The following is a 15,621-nucleotide window of genomic DNA, read 5'->3' as shown; positions in this document are numbered from 1 at the left end:
AAACACATTGTAGTTATCAAGGATCACCAACCCTAAAATACTCCTATCACCAAAAAGGGACTGCCTAGTAAGGCCAATAAAGGCATTGGAGTTTATTATTTATCTTTAATAAAGAACTAGATTAAAACTATCCAGTGTCACAGAAACACTAGCTAATTGATTCAGCAGCATGTCTGAATTTACATTAGAAAAGCAAAACCACTTGTTCAGTATTGCACAAAAATACCATCCATATTCTAATCATGGATTTTGACGTCAAAGGTGCTCAGCTAAATGTGAGCTCTTTGAAATGATTAACGCTTTCAAAAACATTTATTTTCATAAACTTGCAAACTCTGGCAACCTCTTTCACTAGAGGGCATTTTAGAGAACTGCTTCTGAAAACTGAGTGCACATGATAGAACTGAATTATTTTTATGACTGTTCGCACTCATTTCTAGTATTGGCACCTTTTTATTAGAACAACATCAAGATGTGTCTATTAAAAAAAAAGTGGCTTTTACATGCCAAATGACTTGCTAGGTGCGTGCCATAGTGAAAAAGCAGGTCAAGGGGATGATTAGAGGGACAGTTTTCTGTTATTGATGTATGAGTGCCAGAAACTACCTCCTCTCCTGAAGGAAAAAAAAAATGTACTGGGATAGATATTGATGGCCTGAAAATAAAGACCAAGATAACCTGGCAGACATTATCAGCATTTATATACCGTGGCAGGCATGGAGGGATAGAGTTTTTTGTTTTGTTTTGTTTTGTTTTAGGGCTGTAGGCTTCTTATCTAGTTTTCCTGAAATCAGGGCCACATGACATTCCTGGGCCTAAGACACTTTTGTCTGCATAGACCCCTTCCTCCAAAAACATAATTACAAATAGTATTTATCATCGTGTTGGCATAAAGAGAAAAATATTCCTCTTTTATATTAAAACATGTTCTTTGACCTAAAAGTCGATTTTTAATTCTGAGGTAGAGGATATTAAAACATGTTCATGGACCTCTGAAACCACTGTGGTTACCATGCACTGTGCCTACTGTGCCCAATAGATGAGGTGGCCCCAACTGAAACCACGCCTCCTACTCTGCAGGAATATCCAGTCTAGGAAATCTAGTTCAGTTAGGTTCTTGATACTTCTAGGTGAGAACTATTTTAAGATCAAAAATGCTAAATGGCTAGCCAGTAAGTCCAAGGATCCACTCATTTAAAAAGAATAACTAAAGAGCATCATCACCCACGGGCAAACAGTTCATTCTCTGTTGACTCAAACACAAATGTTAGAGTTGAAAAATTTAGTTCGGAAAGAAATATAGTGCTGAAGCAAGTGTTCCTAAGGAAGCTTTCAAATGTTCCCTTTGAATGAAATAAGCTGGCAGAACACAGTGTCAACTTTAGAATATATTTAACATTTGTTGGTTAATATCATGCCACATTCTGCACTCCAATCCACAGAAAGGTAAGCAAACACTTGGGAGTTGTTTGACAGAAATAAACATCTCTGTCCTAAATAAGATCAAGCCATTTTACATTATTCATTTAATCATTCAATAAATATTAATTAGTGCCTACTGTATTAGATGCTAGGAATATGAGCCCAAGCCTGGAGGTTGAAAGAGCCTGGTATGTTGGGGGTGGAGGGGGTGGGTAAGACAAGATGGTGGTGGTGATACTAAAAAGGCAATGTGATAGGGATGGTTTGCTACGTTGAAGGATTTATTTTATCCCAAAACTGTGAGGTGCCAATGAATTATTTTAACTGAGGAATGGCATGATTATAATTTAGAAACATATTTATAGTAGTAGCAAGGAGCATTAGTTTACAACCTTACTTTCAGGATAGAATCACCTGTGGAGCCTTGAACCTTGCCAACGCTCAGACTGCACCCAGCAAAGATACCCATTCACTTAGCCTCAGGTAGGGCCCCAACCATAAGGGTTTTTAAAAACTTTCCAGGTGATTGTGATGTGCAGCCAAGGTTGGAGAACCACTGCTATGGAAGACATTGGCTAGATTTTTGTCCACGAACAAGACTGCTCTGTGCTGCGGGAGATAATAAGGAATTAAATAAACTAAGAGCACATGGGAACACGCAGGAACTGATAGCATACAGGAACAAGAAATTTTTTTGGTTGGATTTACCATGAGTGATTTCAAAATGAGTACAATAAAACTGGTGTCTCCAGGATCTAGCCACATGGCTCCACCATGTGGATAAACTGTGATGTATCAAGTCAGCTGATAGCTTTTTTCCTTATGATTCGGTTGTTGTTCACATAGGAATATTAGTAGAAATAAAAAGCCGCAAATCATGTGTTGATTAGAAGAAAAACATGTATTGATACTTGAAAAGATTTAGAACTCAAATACGTTATTCAAAACTGGTAAAATGTACGTGTGAAATTTCTTTATAATTTTTCCTTGGGTACAACCTTTATGAAAAAGGCATTTACTTACATTTATTAAGTCTAAAGTCTGTTAAATAGTGAAATTAACACATCCATTTGGGGCAAAAGATATTAAGAGTGTTGCTTTGAGGACCTGAAATGCCAAACATTTATAATTGCTTTCTATCTCTCTAGGATTCCTTGAAAGTAGCTTCATAATCTTATTCTTGGGCTATACTGAAATAATTCAGGTAGAAATTTTAAATTGATTAGAAGAGCAAAATAAGTTGATTAATTTTTATGACTGTAGAAGTTTCTCATCTTATTTAACTACTCACATAATTCTCTTTAAAAGCTTGGAATGTGTGATTCTTAATGGCAAAATAAAACATCTTCATAGTCTGTAAACTTTCATACATGATTGGTTATTGTAATTTATCAATATCTCTTCAAGCAAATTCTGAAAACGAGATTATTAAACTAGTGAAATTAACATTGCATTTCTAATTCTCCAGTCTCCAATGTGCTCAATAAGCACTTTTTCAGTTCATAGTCAAGTTGTACTTTTCTTTTCAAGATTTAAGCCAAGTTTAAAATTTCAATTTCATAATCTCATTTAATATGTCAATACAAAGGTTTATATTTTACCTCAAAACTGTCTTTGTTCTGGAAGAAACATAACACCAACTGAAATGTTTCAAAATCTATTAAAGCAAAAAAAAATGTTCTAAAAATGTAAATGGCTAAGAAAATTGTCTCACTTACTGTACTGACACCCTATTGACCAAAAGATCTTTTCTATACAGAGGACAGTAATTAACTTAATAAATATTTTTAGACTATCTGCAGAATGTAAGGTACTATGTGAGCATCATAGGTGATGTCTAAAAACAGGATCCCTTCCTCAAAGGAGTTTAAGTCTTTGGAGCAGTCACAAGTCCAACAAGGTAACATGGAATACATTTAAAGGCCAAAAGAGTGAAGCAAAGTGCATGCAATGAGTAAGAAGAGATCACAGTAAGCTGAAATACTTCGGCAGTAACAGAAGTAACAGGATTTAAGCTAGATGGACTTAAAAGAAATTTGTATAAACAGAAGCGGTTTGGGGCATTGCAGACAGGGACAGTGACAACAGCAATAACTGAGAAATAGATCCCAGTTTGTAGACTAGCAGCACAGGCCTTACAGGACCCTGGTGGAAATGGAGACTCTTGGTCTTGGCCTATGAATCAGATTCTGCATTTTACCAAGAACCCTAGATGATTTTCACTTACATTAAAATTTTTAAAGCACTCGTAGAAAAAGTCAGCAAACTTTTTTTCTGTAAAGGGCCAGATAATAAATATTTTTGGCTTTACAGGCCAACCACTCAGCTCTGCTACTTAGCATGAAAGCAACCATAGATGACAATGTGTAAATGAACAAGTATGGTTGAGTTCCAGTAAAACTTTATTACTGTGATGCCTAGTTTTATGTCAATTTGACTAGGACACGGTGTGCCTAGATATTTGGCTGAACATTGTTCTGGGTGTGTCTGACAATGTTTCTGGATAAGAAAACATTTGAATCGGCAGACTGAGTGAAGCAAATTGCCCTCCTGAGTGTGGGTGGGCCTTATGCAATCTGTTAGAGGCCTGAGTGGAACAAAAGGAGAGTTGAAGGTGAATTTGCTCTCTCTGCCTTTTTTCCAACTGTGGCATTGATGTTCTCCTGCACTTGGGCTGGAAGAATCTTTTAATTAAAAGAACCATTGGTTCTCCTGGGTCTCCAGTTTATATACCGCTGATCATGGACCTTCTCAGCCCCCATAATTGCATAAGCCAATCTCTTATAATAAATTATGAGATAATATATACATAAATATAAATAAATATATATATTTATAGGATATGTATCCATCTATCCTCTATTGGTCCTGTTTCTCTGGAGAACCCTAATATCGTCTGTTATGCAGTTATGGACACTAGAATTTGAATTTCATAAAATTTTCATGTGTCATGAAGAACTATTCTTCTTTTGATTTTTTTAACCATTTAAAAATTAAAAAACTGTTCTTAGTTTTCAGGTCATACAAAAATAGACATTGGCTAGATTTTTGTCCATGAGCTCTAGTTTGCCAACTCCTGTCTTAGAACACTGAGCAGCCAATAGAGATCCTGAAAACATGTTAGCCCTTCAGTTATTTTTATCATCTAAATTCTAAATTCTACAGCAATAGAAGAATAATAACTAAAGAGGTTGGTAATTTTTATTACTCTCTAACCAAAGGATATCTTAATCCAATTGTGAGAGAATGGATTTTTTTCATCACCTTTTTTAGCCAGTGGGAATGTGGTTAGTAATAATTTTTTTAATGGGTATTAAATTTCACTGTGGTCATGTTGCATGCGTATAAATGTAAGGCCAACAAATGAGTAAGCATCTCCCATTATTTTCTCTCACAAAGGTAACCTGGAATAAAAGTATGGTTTCCTTCACTCAACCCAGCTGGAAAGGTGGAGACTCTCTATTACAAGGGATGTCATCCTCCTCATTATCTGAGCTTTAAATATCAATTGCATTGATGCAACTGGAATAGTAGTTCTCAAAGTGTATTTCAAGTTCCCAGCATCACCTGGGAGCTAGTTAGAAATGGTCATTCTTGGGCCTACCCAAGACTGGGGAGTGGGGCCCAACAATTTGTGTTTTAACAAGCTCTCTGTTGAACATTAAAGTTTGAAAACCACTGAACTCGAGAGAACTCAACTTAAGAGTCTAGATTCCTGGGGCTCCACCCTAGATGTATTGAATGGAAACCTCTGGTTTGCATTTAACAAGCTCCCAGATGACCATTAGATTCATCTATATTTCAAAGTCACGACTTCCGAGTTGGCTCCTTTTCTTTCATCCCACCACCCCATCCAGCCTGTAGGGCTTTGCCAAGTTCTATACATTTTACATTGCAAAAAACTTCCAAACCTAATGCTAATGATCATAAAAACCTAAGATTAAAAAGCAAAAAACAAAAAACAAAAAACACAGACTCCCAGGCCCTGCTCCAGAATTATACACAAAGAGATATTAAATAAATGTATTACATCTCATATAGCATATATCATATGATATATGATATGTATGATACACATGATATCTATCTGGGAGCATAGTGAGGAATTCACCTTTATATTCCTGAATCTGACGTAGGTACTCAAAGAGTAGACCTTTGGGTCTCACCATTAGAATTGACCCCCTTATTCTATTTTAATGTAGACCTCATAAAGTCCTCATTATTAAAACAATCACAGATGATTTCCAGATTAAAGTACTGCAATTCTGATAATTTTTCTCTCCCACTCAAAATTTTTGACATTTTTACACACAAATTACTTGGCTTCACATTCAACACCCTCTGCTAATCTTCTTACTAATTCATATCTCCGTTAACTCACCTTATTCTCCAGCCAAGCTATGTTCTTTTCTGTCTCTACACATTGTACTTTGTGCCCCTCTACTTTGCCCAAGCAGATCCCATCCACTGGAGTGTCGCCTCCCTCAATATCAATAACAAAATCAAATTCATATTAGTATTATATCCTCCAATTAGCCTGTTCTAGATGTCCATTAGGTATTAACTAATATTTATTGAATAATTTGTAGAAGCCAGTCACTCTGCTATGTCTTCACATGCATTAACTAATTTAATTTTTGTAACTATTTTATTAGGTAACTACAACTATTTCCTTCACTGTTCGAAAAATGAAATTCAGGGTAAAAGAGATTGAAATGATTTTCCCAAGAATACTCAGTAGCATATAGAAAAGCTGGGATTCTGATTTCATATCCTGAGCTCTGAAATACTAGATTTACTGAGTCACAAAGGAAGTCTTTCCACCCTGTTAAATTGCTATAAAATTGTGTTGGAAATGATTATGTGGTATTCTATACAATAGATGTATTCGCTGTTGATTAATTGGTATAAAAGAAGGATAAGGTGGTAACAGATCACTCCCAAACATGATTGCAAGAGAACTAAGCCCAATGCTTTTTTGGGGGGGTGGGGGGTGGTTAACAGTGATTGAAACACCACCACCACCACCACACAGAAATTACCTTCATGATGACCACCTAACTCTATCAGAAGAGACACTAAGCCTTTGGACTGAAACATAGCTAGTAGGGGTTGAATGAACTAGGCTCTGGGTTTTCCACTGTTTTCAAATCACATAAAGATCTTGTCTACATTAATACCAGGTATCAGCATTTAGGGATAAGAAATCTTTTTTTTTTAAGATTTTTTTTAATTTATTTATTCATGAGAGACAGAGAGAGAGAGAGGCAGAGGGAGAAGCAGGCTCCCCGCCGAGCAGGGAGCCTGATGCAGGACTCGATCCCAGGACCCTGGGATCATGACCTGAGCCGAAGGCAGACGCTTAACCATCTGAGCCACCCAGGTGCCCGGGATAAGAAATCTTACTACATCACTCCCTGTTGGGCCCTACCCAAGGTTACTGTCATTGAGAGGGGACTGTATTTGTGTATGTCATAGTCATTCTACTACAGAGGGGGATCTCACTGCATATATCAAAAAGATTTGCAAAGAGCTTATTTTTGAATATAATTGACAAGCTATATTTAGAATGTCACATACCCATGTCAGTGGTTGAAGTGGTACAATTGCATGTCAGATTTTAAAGGAAGGAGGATATTGTGTGTGTTTGTGAGCATTTTGTGAGATGTGCTGTATTCCGCCCCCCCCTTTTTGTTTTTTTGCCTCTATGGCCCTGAAATCAGAAACTGTGGATATGAGTATACTGATGTGTTTGGGAAATAACTATAAATTAATCAGGCCACTCAGTAAAATGTTTTATTGGACTACAAAATTACTCAAAGTTCCACATATATTTATTGGTCACTCCCTCACCCTTCTAATTTCCCTTTTCTCCTTTTATTTATAAGATCAAGCAGTCTGATGTTCTTTATTTTTCCCAAAACATTATGATCACTAGGGCGAAACCTGAAGAAGAGGGAACATTGCCTTATAGAGAGAAGAGAGAAATTGCTAATACTGTCATGAGAAACTTTGGCATCACACATGGGTAAGTATAGAGACCTTCCACCATGACTAGCAGATGACACCTGTTCTGCATCATCTGATATCAGATTCATTGTCCTTGGTTTTGAGGTAATGCATGTAGTCAAAATATTTAGAGTTTGTCTACAAATACATACTGTGATACAATTTAATAACTGCAGCACAATAAAAGAGATTGTGTTTACTTAAAAACTCTAATCTTTCCTGTTAACATTCACTTTCTGGGTAGTATCTAACGAAATAATCTTTGTTTTCAAGTTTTGAATATTCCTATTTTCTAGAGAGTATAGATTCTGTCAGTTTGTTTAGTTTATTTGAAACATCTTCATCTGGTATCAGGGAAATTGTAATTTAACTGGGGTGGGAAGTGGAGGGGAATTGACCAGGCATTGATAATTTTGAAATTCATTTCTCTCTGTTCTTTGAACTTTTACATAAATAAAATAACAAGCATGGAGAGAAACACTTGCTACTTTTTCGTTGGAATTGGAAATGGGACTAGGTAAAGGCACCCAGTTCTAAGTCCACAGTCTGCCTTCCACTGTAGAAATAGCACAAGGAATAAACTTGTGCTCAATAAGCTCAACAGGGGAATGTCACTCAGACATAGTGACTAATGTAGCATCCAGCCTGCTCACCTTAAGAAGAAGAAATCATATGTGAGCCTTAATGTTAGGGCATCAGTAACAACTTTATTCTGTAGCTGATTAATTTAGATACAATTCTTTATACATCCCCCAAAATATGGTCAGTGTTAATTTTTGTAGGCTAAGATTTGTTACAGGTTTAAAAAAATAGTTACATCATCAACACCAGCTTTTTCATATTTGTCTTCCTAAATGAACTCTGACACTGAGCAATTTTACTATTACCCCTGTGGAAATCCTATTCTTCCATCTCTCCCAAATGCCTATCTTTGGGTTCCCCTTTACATAAAACTAAAGGAGTTGTCAAATGCCTTTCAGAAAAACAAAATAAAAAGAATTGACACAGTATACATAATTGTCATGGGTCAAGTCTAATGTACATACTAACTTATCTGAATCACCTCATTTCCTGCCTATCTTTTGAAAACTTTGTTTTTCCTTTAAAATTATTCTTCCCCATTACACAATATTTTAGGGTGCTTACAATCCACTGGACTCATAACTTGCCATGTCCTTCCTTAACATCATCACATTTTCTCCTTTCTCTTTTTTTAGCCAATGTACTAGTCCAGATTACTAACATATGTTCAAGGACTGTCTGGATTTCCAAAGTTATAAACTACAAATATACAAGTTTGAGGAATTCAAATAACTGGCAAACTCTACCCTCAACTATATCTACCAAAATGAAAAAAAAAAAAACACCAAACTCTCCCTTAAGCCTCTAAAAACATTTTCATAGAACACAGAGTTAGAGATACCCTGCCACCTCTTTTTACCTATGTAAATTTTACCTATGTAAAGACCCAAACTCTCCTCATCTCATCTTTATCTGATTTTTGTTTCCAGAAAAACAATTTGCTGTATGTCAGTTCATCTTTCTAACCTGATGTATGATGCACAGAATAAGGTATGCCTAAATGGGACAAATAACAAAACCAGTAAAGATTTTTGGAATCAATGTAAATTTTGTATCGCAAACGCAATTTGGAAAATACTAGTAATAAAAATTATAAATCTCTTCAGTATTATCAATAACTTATTGCAAGTCTCCCTTGGGGCAATAATGAAGATGGGAATTCAAGAAAATCCTAAAGTTACCATACATAGTGCTTCAGATATGGAAATGGGGTAAGATTGGCTAGTAATCCACAGATGGGGAGGGAAAAGATCACGGAAAAAGGATAGGGTCACAGTAGTGGTAGAACAATAAAGAACAATACATATGCACTGCTTCTGGCTTTTCGACCAAGTTCCATGTTTTCTGAGGTCCTTGATTTAAATGTTCCTTCCTTAAAAGTTCCCAGGAATGCTTCTGCCTTAGGACCTTGACTGTTCTATCTGCCCCAAAATCACCCCCCACATGACTGATAGGCCTACTCCCTCAACTCTTTCAAGCCTTTGCTCAAATGTCACCTTTTCAGTGAGGCGTACTCTGAACAGTCTGCTTAAAAATTGACAACTTCCCAGGTCCTTTGCCCCCTTCAGTTTACTCCACGTAAATTGCCCGTGTCCGCTTCCACGAACCTCACCTTCCGCCCCGTCTGGACAACCCTGCCTGGCGCTTCTCCTTTAAATGTTGTCGGGAAGGGGCGGAGCTAGGGCCCAGCTTCACAGAAAGGAGGAGCGTATCCGTAGGCTCCGCCCACTTGCCTGTTGGGCGCCGGCGGGACGGACCCACGGGATGTTCTCCTCTTAGTCCGCTCCGGAAACGCGACCGCGGACGGAAATATCACGTGATCTTAACGTCAACGCGCCCGCGCCGGCCGAACGGACGCCCTCGGTTTCCGCGGGCTGGCGTTTGTGCTTTAGGTACTTTTTTCCCCCCCCACGGTGTTGTGGCGTTTGCGGTCTTTTTCTCCAGACTGTCGGGGCCTGCTTTGGGATTTCGCGATGTACCACAACAGTAGCCAGAAGCGGCACTGGACTTTCGCCAGTGAGGAGCAGCTGGCACGACTGCGGGCCGACGCCAACCGCAAGTTCAAATGCAAAGCGGTGGCCAACGGGAAGGTGAGCCTCGCGGCCGATTCCCTGTCCCGGCCTCTAAACTCTTGAGCAGCTGCTGCCTGTCCCCCTTGTCTGTCCTGCCTTCCCTGGAGCTTCCGCACACCTTCATCTCCGCTGCCCGTGCCTCTGCGGAGCGCCGGGCGTTTTATTTAATCAACAGGCGAGTACTTTGCCAGGTGTAGTGGGTACGGAGACCGACAACGCCGTTAACGTAGTCGAATGGCAGAGGAGTAATCAGCAACATGGCGAAGAAAAGACTTTGTAGGATGCTACCGTAGTGCGGGACCAGAGCTTTTTGTTAGTCAAGAGGATATGGGATATGTCGGGGAAGGCTTTTCCCAGTAGTTGATTGAGAGACGATGGGGAAAGGACGTTCCAGGCCGACAGAACCACAGGTGCAAAGAGGTCAGAAGTTTTAGGGTTGCAGGGCGGCTCCGTGGAATGCTCCGGATCGTGTGACAGAAGCTCAATACAGGTGCTTGAAAGGCTGGAGAAGGTATAGGCCAGGAACTTGTAAGCGGGAAGTAAGGAGTTTGAGCTTATAATGAGGAGATGGGGAACCTCTGAAAGATTTTAAAAGGGGAATTAGCCTTTCAGCTTCTGTTTTAGAAAGAGACCTCAGAAAACCTGGTGGTGAATGGATCGGAGGGGCAGGGTAGAGGCAGGGAATCAGGAGACCGTCAGTACAAACCAAATGACTGAAGATGGTTTAGACTTTGATCCTGCCAGCCAAGTCCTTTCTGTTATAGCTCCCACCGGTTTACTCTTCTTTCCCAAGTTCCACCACCCATTCTAGTACAAGCTTTCCTCTAGCAAGTATTGCATGTTTCAGACCTACCGGTACTGAGCTACTTTACTTTCTACGTTTAACTCACGTCTGTTTCATACTGCCTAATTTTTGTGCCGTACAAAGTAGTACGGATTGTGCTGGGTACCAGGCGCTGTTCTGAGCATTTAGTAAGTGGTAGCCCATTTAATCCTCACAACTATCCCATGAGGTAGATGCTGTTATTATCCTTGCTTTACAGCTGAGGAAACTGAGATATAGAGAGGTTGAATAACTTCAGGACTGCATTGCTGGTAAGTGGCAGAGCCAGGATTTTGAACTCATTGCTGTTCTAAATCATAATGCTGTGCTGTCTCTGTAAAATTAGTTTGTATTAGTTTCCTTGGGCTAACATAAAAAAAATTAGCACAAGCTGGGTGGTTTAAAACAACAGAAATTTACTGTTTCACAATTCTGGAGGCCGGAAGTCTGGGATAAAGTTGTTGTCAGAGTATGCTCTCTGCAGTTTTTAGGAGAGAATCTTTTCCTCTTACAGCTTCTGGTGACCCCAGGTGTTCCTTTGCTTCTGCCTCCATCTTTACATAGTGTTCTCTCTCTGTTTGTATCTGTTCTTGTTATAAGGATACCAGTCATATTGGATTAGGAACCCACTGTACTCCAGTACGACCTTATCTTAACTAATTATATTTGTAGAGACTCTATTTCCAGATAAGGTCACATTCTGAGGTACTGGGGGGTTAGGATTTCAGCATACCTTTTTTTGGTAGTCATAATTAATCCAGTAACACTGCTTAGTAGATATCTGTTGTAAAACTGTTGTATTATTAACCATCTAGTGTATTCTGTGGAGTTTATAAAGACAAATAGGAGGGAATATTTTAAGGGTCATAATCATCCTTAAGACACTTGTGATTTTTTACCTCAACCTGTGTGACTTAATGACTGAGAAAGGGATGCTGGAAGCTTTCCAATGACAGTGTGTATCTTCTTTTTGATTTATAATTGACATCAAACTTGTGAGCATATGCACACCCTCTGTCATGATTCTTTTTACCCTAATGAAGCACATGTCCAGCTGACATTCTGAGAAATTGTGAAATGATGGTATAGTTTTTGTTTATCAAATATTTCACTAAAACTATTTTGTGTAATAGCTCTCTAAAGAGAAAAATGACGTATGGTATATTTCCCTTTGGTTGGAGATACAAACTAAACTTAATCTGGACAGAGAAAAGTATTTTAAGATTATTCATGTCATTGAACTTTTGTTGTAACTTTTGATCTAAAGGTTCTTCCAAATGATCCAGTCTTTCTTGAGCCTCATGAAGAAATGATGCTTTGCAAATACTATGAGAAGAGATTATTAGAATTCTGTTCGGTGTTTAAGCCAGCAATGCCAAGGTCTGTTGTGGTAAGTTATGATAGTGATAAAGTCCTTTAGCTGACTTCTGAAATCAGAACTCTTCTAAACGTGTAACTCAGTTCTCTGTCCACTTTAGGGAAATTTATGTATTCAAGTTTTTGTCAAGTTTTGTATTTTTTGATAAATTCCTTAACTTAGGAATTCCTATTACCATTTCTTTTGGTATTTCATTTCTTTTCATTCTCATTTCATTGTCAAAAGAATTTTGAGATCTGCTAGACAGGTCGTGACATCCTCATTTCATAGAGAAAGAAGAGATTACTTTCTCTCTGGGTTCTCAACTAATGAGCAATAGAACCGGGAGGAGAACATATACCACTGCCTTGTCAAGTCTGACAGACACATTTGAAATAAGTCATTCATTCATCATTTGTAATCAGCCGCCCCAGCTAAAACTCCTGCCATAGGAAGCTTTTAAACCTTGATTAGGAGAAAGCTGGAGATTTATCTTTGGGTAAAAAATTGTCTTGTGGTTGTTTCAGATGTATGGTTCTGAGGACTTCATTTCTGTGGGTGTGTTTACTGTGGTGTGGCAATGGTGAGGACAAACAGGTAGTTTGAATTTTGTGGCTGTAAGGACTTACATGCACTATCCTTGAAATTGTTGCTTTAGTATGTATTCTTGTTTGTTGAACATAAACAGGTTGAAAAGCCGAAAGATAAAAGAGGATTATAAAACATTTTTTCATAATTATCTCACAGGTTTGCTGTGAAGATTAAATATGAAAGTCTGTCTTGGGGCGCCTGGGTGGCTCAGTCGTTAAGCGTCTGCCTTCCGCTCAGGTCATGGTCCCAGGGTCCTGGGATCGAGCCCTGCATCGGGCTCCCTGCTCCACGGGAAGCCTGCTTCTCCCTCTCCCACTCCCCCTGCTTGTGTTCCCTCCTTTGCTCTGTCTCTCTCTGTCAAATAAATAAAAATAAAATCTTTAAAAACAAAACAAAAAGTCTTTAAGTTAAAGTCTGTCTTAACTTTTAAAGTTATGCAGAGTGAATAACTTATGACACAATAGAGAATAACTCCTAGGAAAAAATCTCCATTTTTAAAGTTGAAAAAAATTGAAGTATATTGAAAATACCAAGTTCAAAAAAATACTCAGCGGGGTTTTTTTTGTTTGTTTGTTTACCTGACCTTCATCTGAAAAATGAAAGATTTAGGAAGAATTTTAGATGGACTTAATTAGTTTCTGTCTGCAGATTTGGTTCTGTGCTTTTCTGATAAAAGAACTATAATATAGTTTTTTTCAGATGAAGAAACTGAATTCTTGCATAAACTTCTTTGTGGAATTTGTCTTATTTATAACTGATGAACTGTTTTTGTTGTTTTGTTTCACATAAAATGACAAAGCTAAACTTTTTAAAAATATTTAAAAGGAAACTTCTTTCTCTTGTAAAATAGATAAACGTCTATTTCATTGGTTCTAGCCAAATGACGTGGTGGTTAAAAGTACAGGCAGGTCTTAGTTGAATCCAGCCCTGTTCCTTCTTTTATGTGTGACCCCAAATAAGACAGTTAACGTCACTGATAGTTTCCTTCTCTGTAAAGTGGTGATAGCAGTACCTCATGAAGCTGTTGTAAGGTTTAAAAAAAGATGATAGCTTGGTGCTTGGCACAGAGTCTGGCTCATGGGATACAGTCAGGTCTACTCTTTAGTTTGGCAACATGATCATGGTTCTATCACACAGATTCAAAGTGGATTTAGAGAGAAGGCTATTGCCTGTTAATTCTGTCAGTGTTTTCACAAGATTGGTTAAGCTGTGAATATTTGTATGTTTCTCCTTGATTTTTTCTAATCTAGTTGGTGTTTGTTACTCTGAAGTCTAAAATAAACACACATAAACTTTAAAATTAAGTCAGTGACCATAGGAAGGGTAACGAGGGTGGGTGAGGAAGGACAACAAAGGGTCTTTTGGCTGTGGCATTTCCATAGTAATTCATCATAATTTATTTGATTAAAGAAGAATTAAGAAGTTTTGGTATTTTGTATGGGTAACTTTTTAAAAAGAAACCTTTGCATAAGTAAGTTTAAAAAAATATTTTTAACAAAGTTTAATGTGTGTGAATAGATTCTGATAATGTATTTTTAATCTTAGGGTACAGCTTGTATGTATTTCAAGCGTTTTTATCTTAATAACTCAGTAATGGAATATCACCCCCGGATAATAATGTGAGTATAATTCTAATTTATTGATTTTCATTTAAGAAAACCTTTGTGTGGACAAAATGACTTCCTAATAAAGGGTAATCTAGAGTTGCGTCCTCTTATGAACTTATACTGTCCTTATACTCCTTATAGATCTGGTCCCTCCCTTTCATACTGATGGCATCTGAACTTCCAACTTACCCATACTCAAATCCTGTTTTTCTCGAACTAACTTCCCTAATATCTCTTTCTGTTAGTGGCACATTTCTTCTCTCTGTTGCTCCAAGAATCATTTGTGGTACCTCCTCTCCTTCTGTTCAGTCGGTTTACAAGTCTAGTAGCTCCAGATTCATTTCAAATGAACAAAGGTCCATTAAAAATAAAGATGAAGCTAGTATGAGACTCATTAAAGAGCCTGCTGTCAGTCACATTGTCCCTGTTTATTTTCTCTTTCATTTTCTTTTCTACCAGTCTAGGTCAGGCCTTGTTACTTCCAATCTTGATTTTTGTGGTAACTTTATTTCTAGATTCTCACTCTGAAATTTATGGTAGTAGGCATGAGAGTTTCATAGGTTACTGAGGTAATAATCTCTGTCAAAATGCCTTCAGAGACTTCACTGATGGCCTTCCACAGTGTTCTTTAACCTACCTTTCTTCCCCTGCTTCCCATCCTTTCTTCCCAGGTATATCTGTGTATACGGTTGAGTTCTTCCATCTACATTTCATGACTCTCAAAAGTACTCTTATTCTTCAGTTATTTTTCTAGATACTTATGTTGAACTATATGAAACTACCATTAAGTCAATAATGGTTGAATGCTGTGGCAAGATTATACAGTTCAGGGGCGCCTGGGTGGCTCAGTCGTTAAGTGCCTGCCTTCGGCTCAGGTCATGATCCCAGGGTCCTGGGATCGAGCCCCGCATCAGGCTCCCTGCTCCACGGGAAGCCTGCTTCTCCCTCTCCCACTCCCCCTGCTTGTGTTCCCTCTCTCGCTGTGTCTCTTTCTTGTCAAATAAATAAGTAAAATCTTTAAAAAAAAAAAAAAAAGATTATACAGTTCATCCTAATTATAGTTTCCTAAGGGATAAAAAGTTTGAACAGAAAACTTTTTTTTTAATAAATTTCCTGCAAAGTCTAGCATAGTCACTTATAATATTAGGCATTTTTAGA

General features: G+C 38.0%; 1 protein-coding gene across 6 annotated transcripts in view; it reads left to right on the top strand.

Moving 5' to 3' along the window:
• Nucleotides 1-9,786: 9,786 nt before the first annotated feature.
• CCNH (cyclin H) overlaps nucleotides 9,787-15,621 on the top strand; it is a 40,917-nt gene continuing 35,082 nt past the window's right edge. For 5 of the 6 annotated variants that reach the window (XR_012376735.1, XR_012376734.1, XR_012376733.1 and 2 more), the window contains exons 1-3: nucleotides 9,788-10,103; nucleotides 12,176-12,298; nucleotides 14,402-14,475. Coding sequence is in view for 2 of the 6 variants with exons in the window: in XM_025866740.2 (XP_025722525.1) it covers nucleotides 9,987-10,103; nucleotides 12,176-12,298; nucleotides 14,402-14,475 (314 nt within the window). In the remaining 4 variants the exon portion in view is untranslated. Of the gene's footprint in view, nucleotides 10,104-12,175; nucleotides 12,299-14,401; nucleotides 14,476-15,621 lie in introns of all 6 variants that reach the window. The other variant, XM_025866741.2, reaches the window with a different exon arrangement.

The sequence above is a fragment of the Callorhinus ursinus genome, unplaced genomic scaffold (genome assembly GCF_003265705.2).
Source record: "Callorhinus ursinus isolate GAN/ISIS: 27379988/994484 unplaced genomic scaffold, GSC_fseal_2.0 scaffold3, whole genome shotgun sequence".
Classification (NCBI taxonomy): Eukaryota; Metazoa; Chordata; class Mammalia; order Carnivora; family Otariidae; genus Callorhinus; species Callorhinus ursinus.
This window is presented reverse-complemented; position numbering and strand designations above follow the sequence as displayed.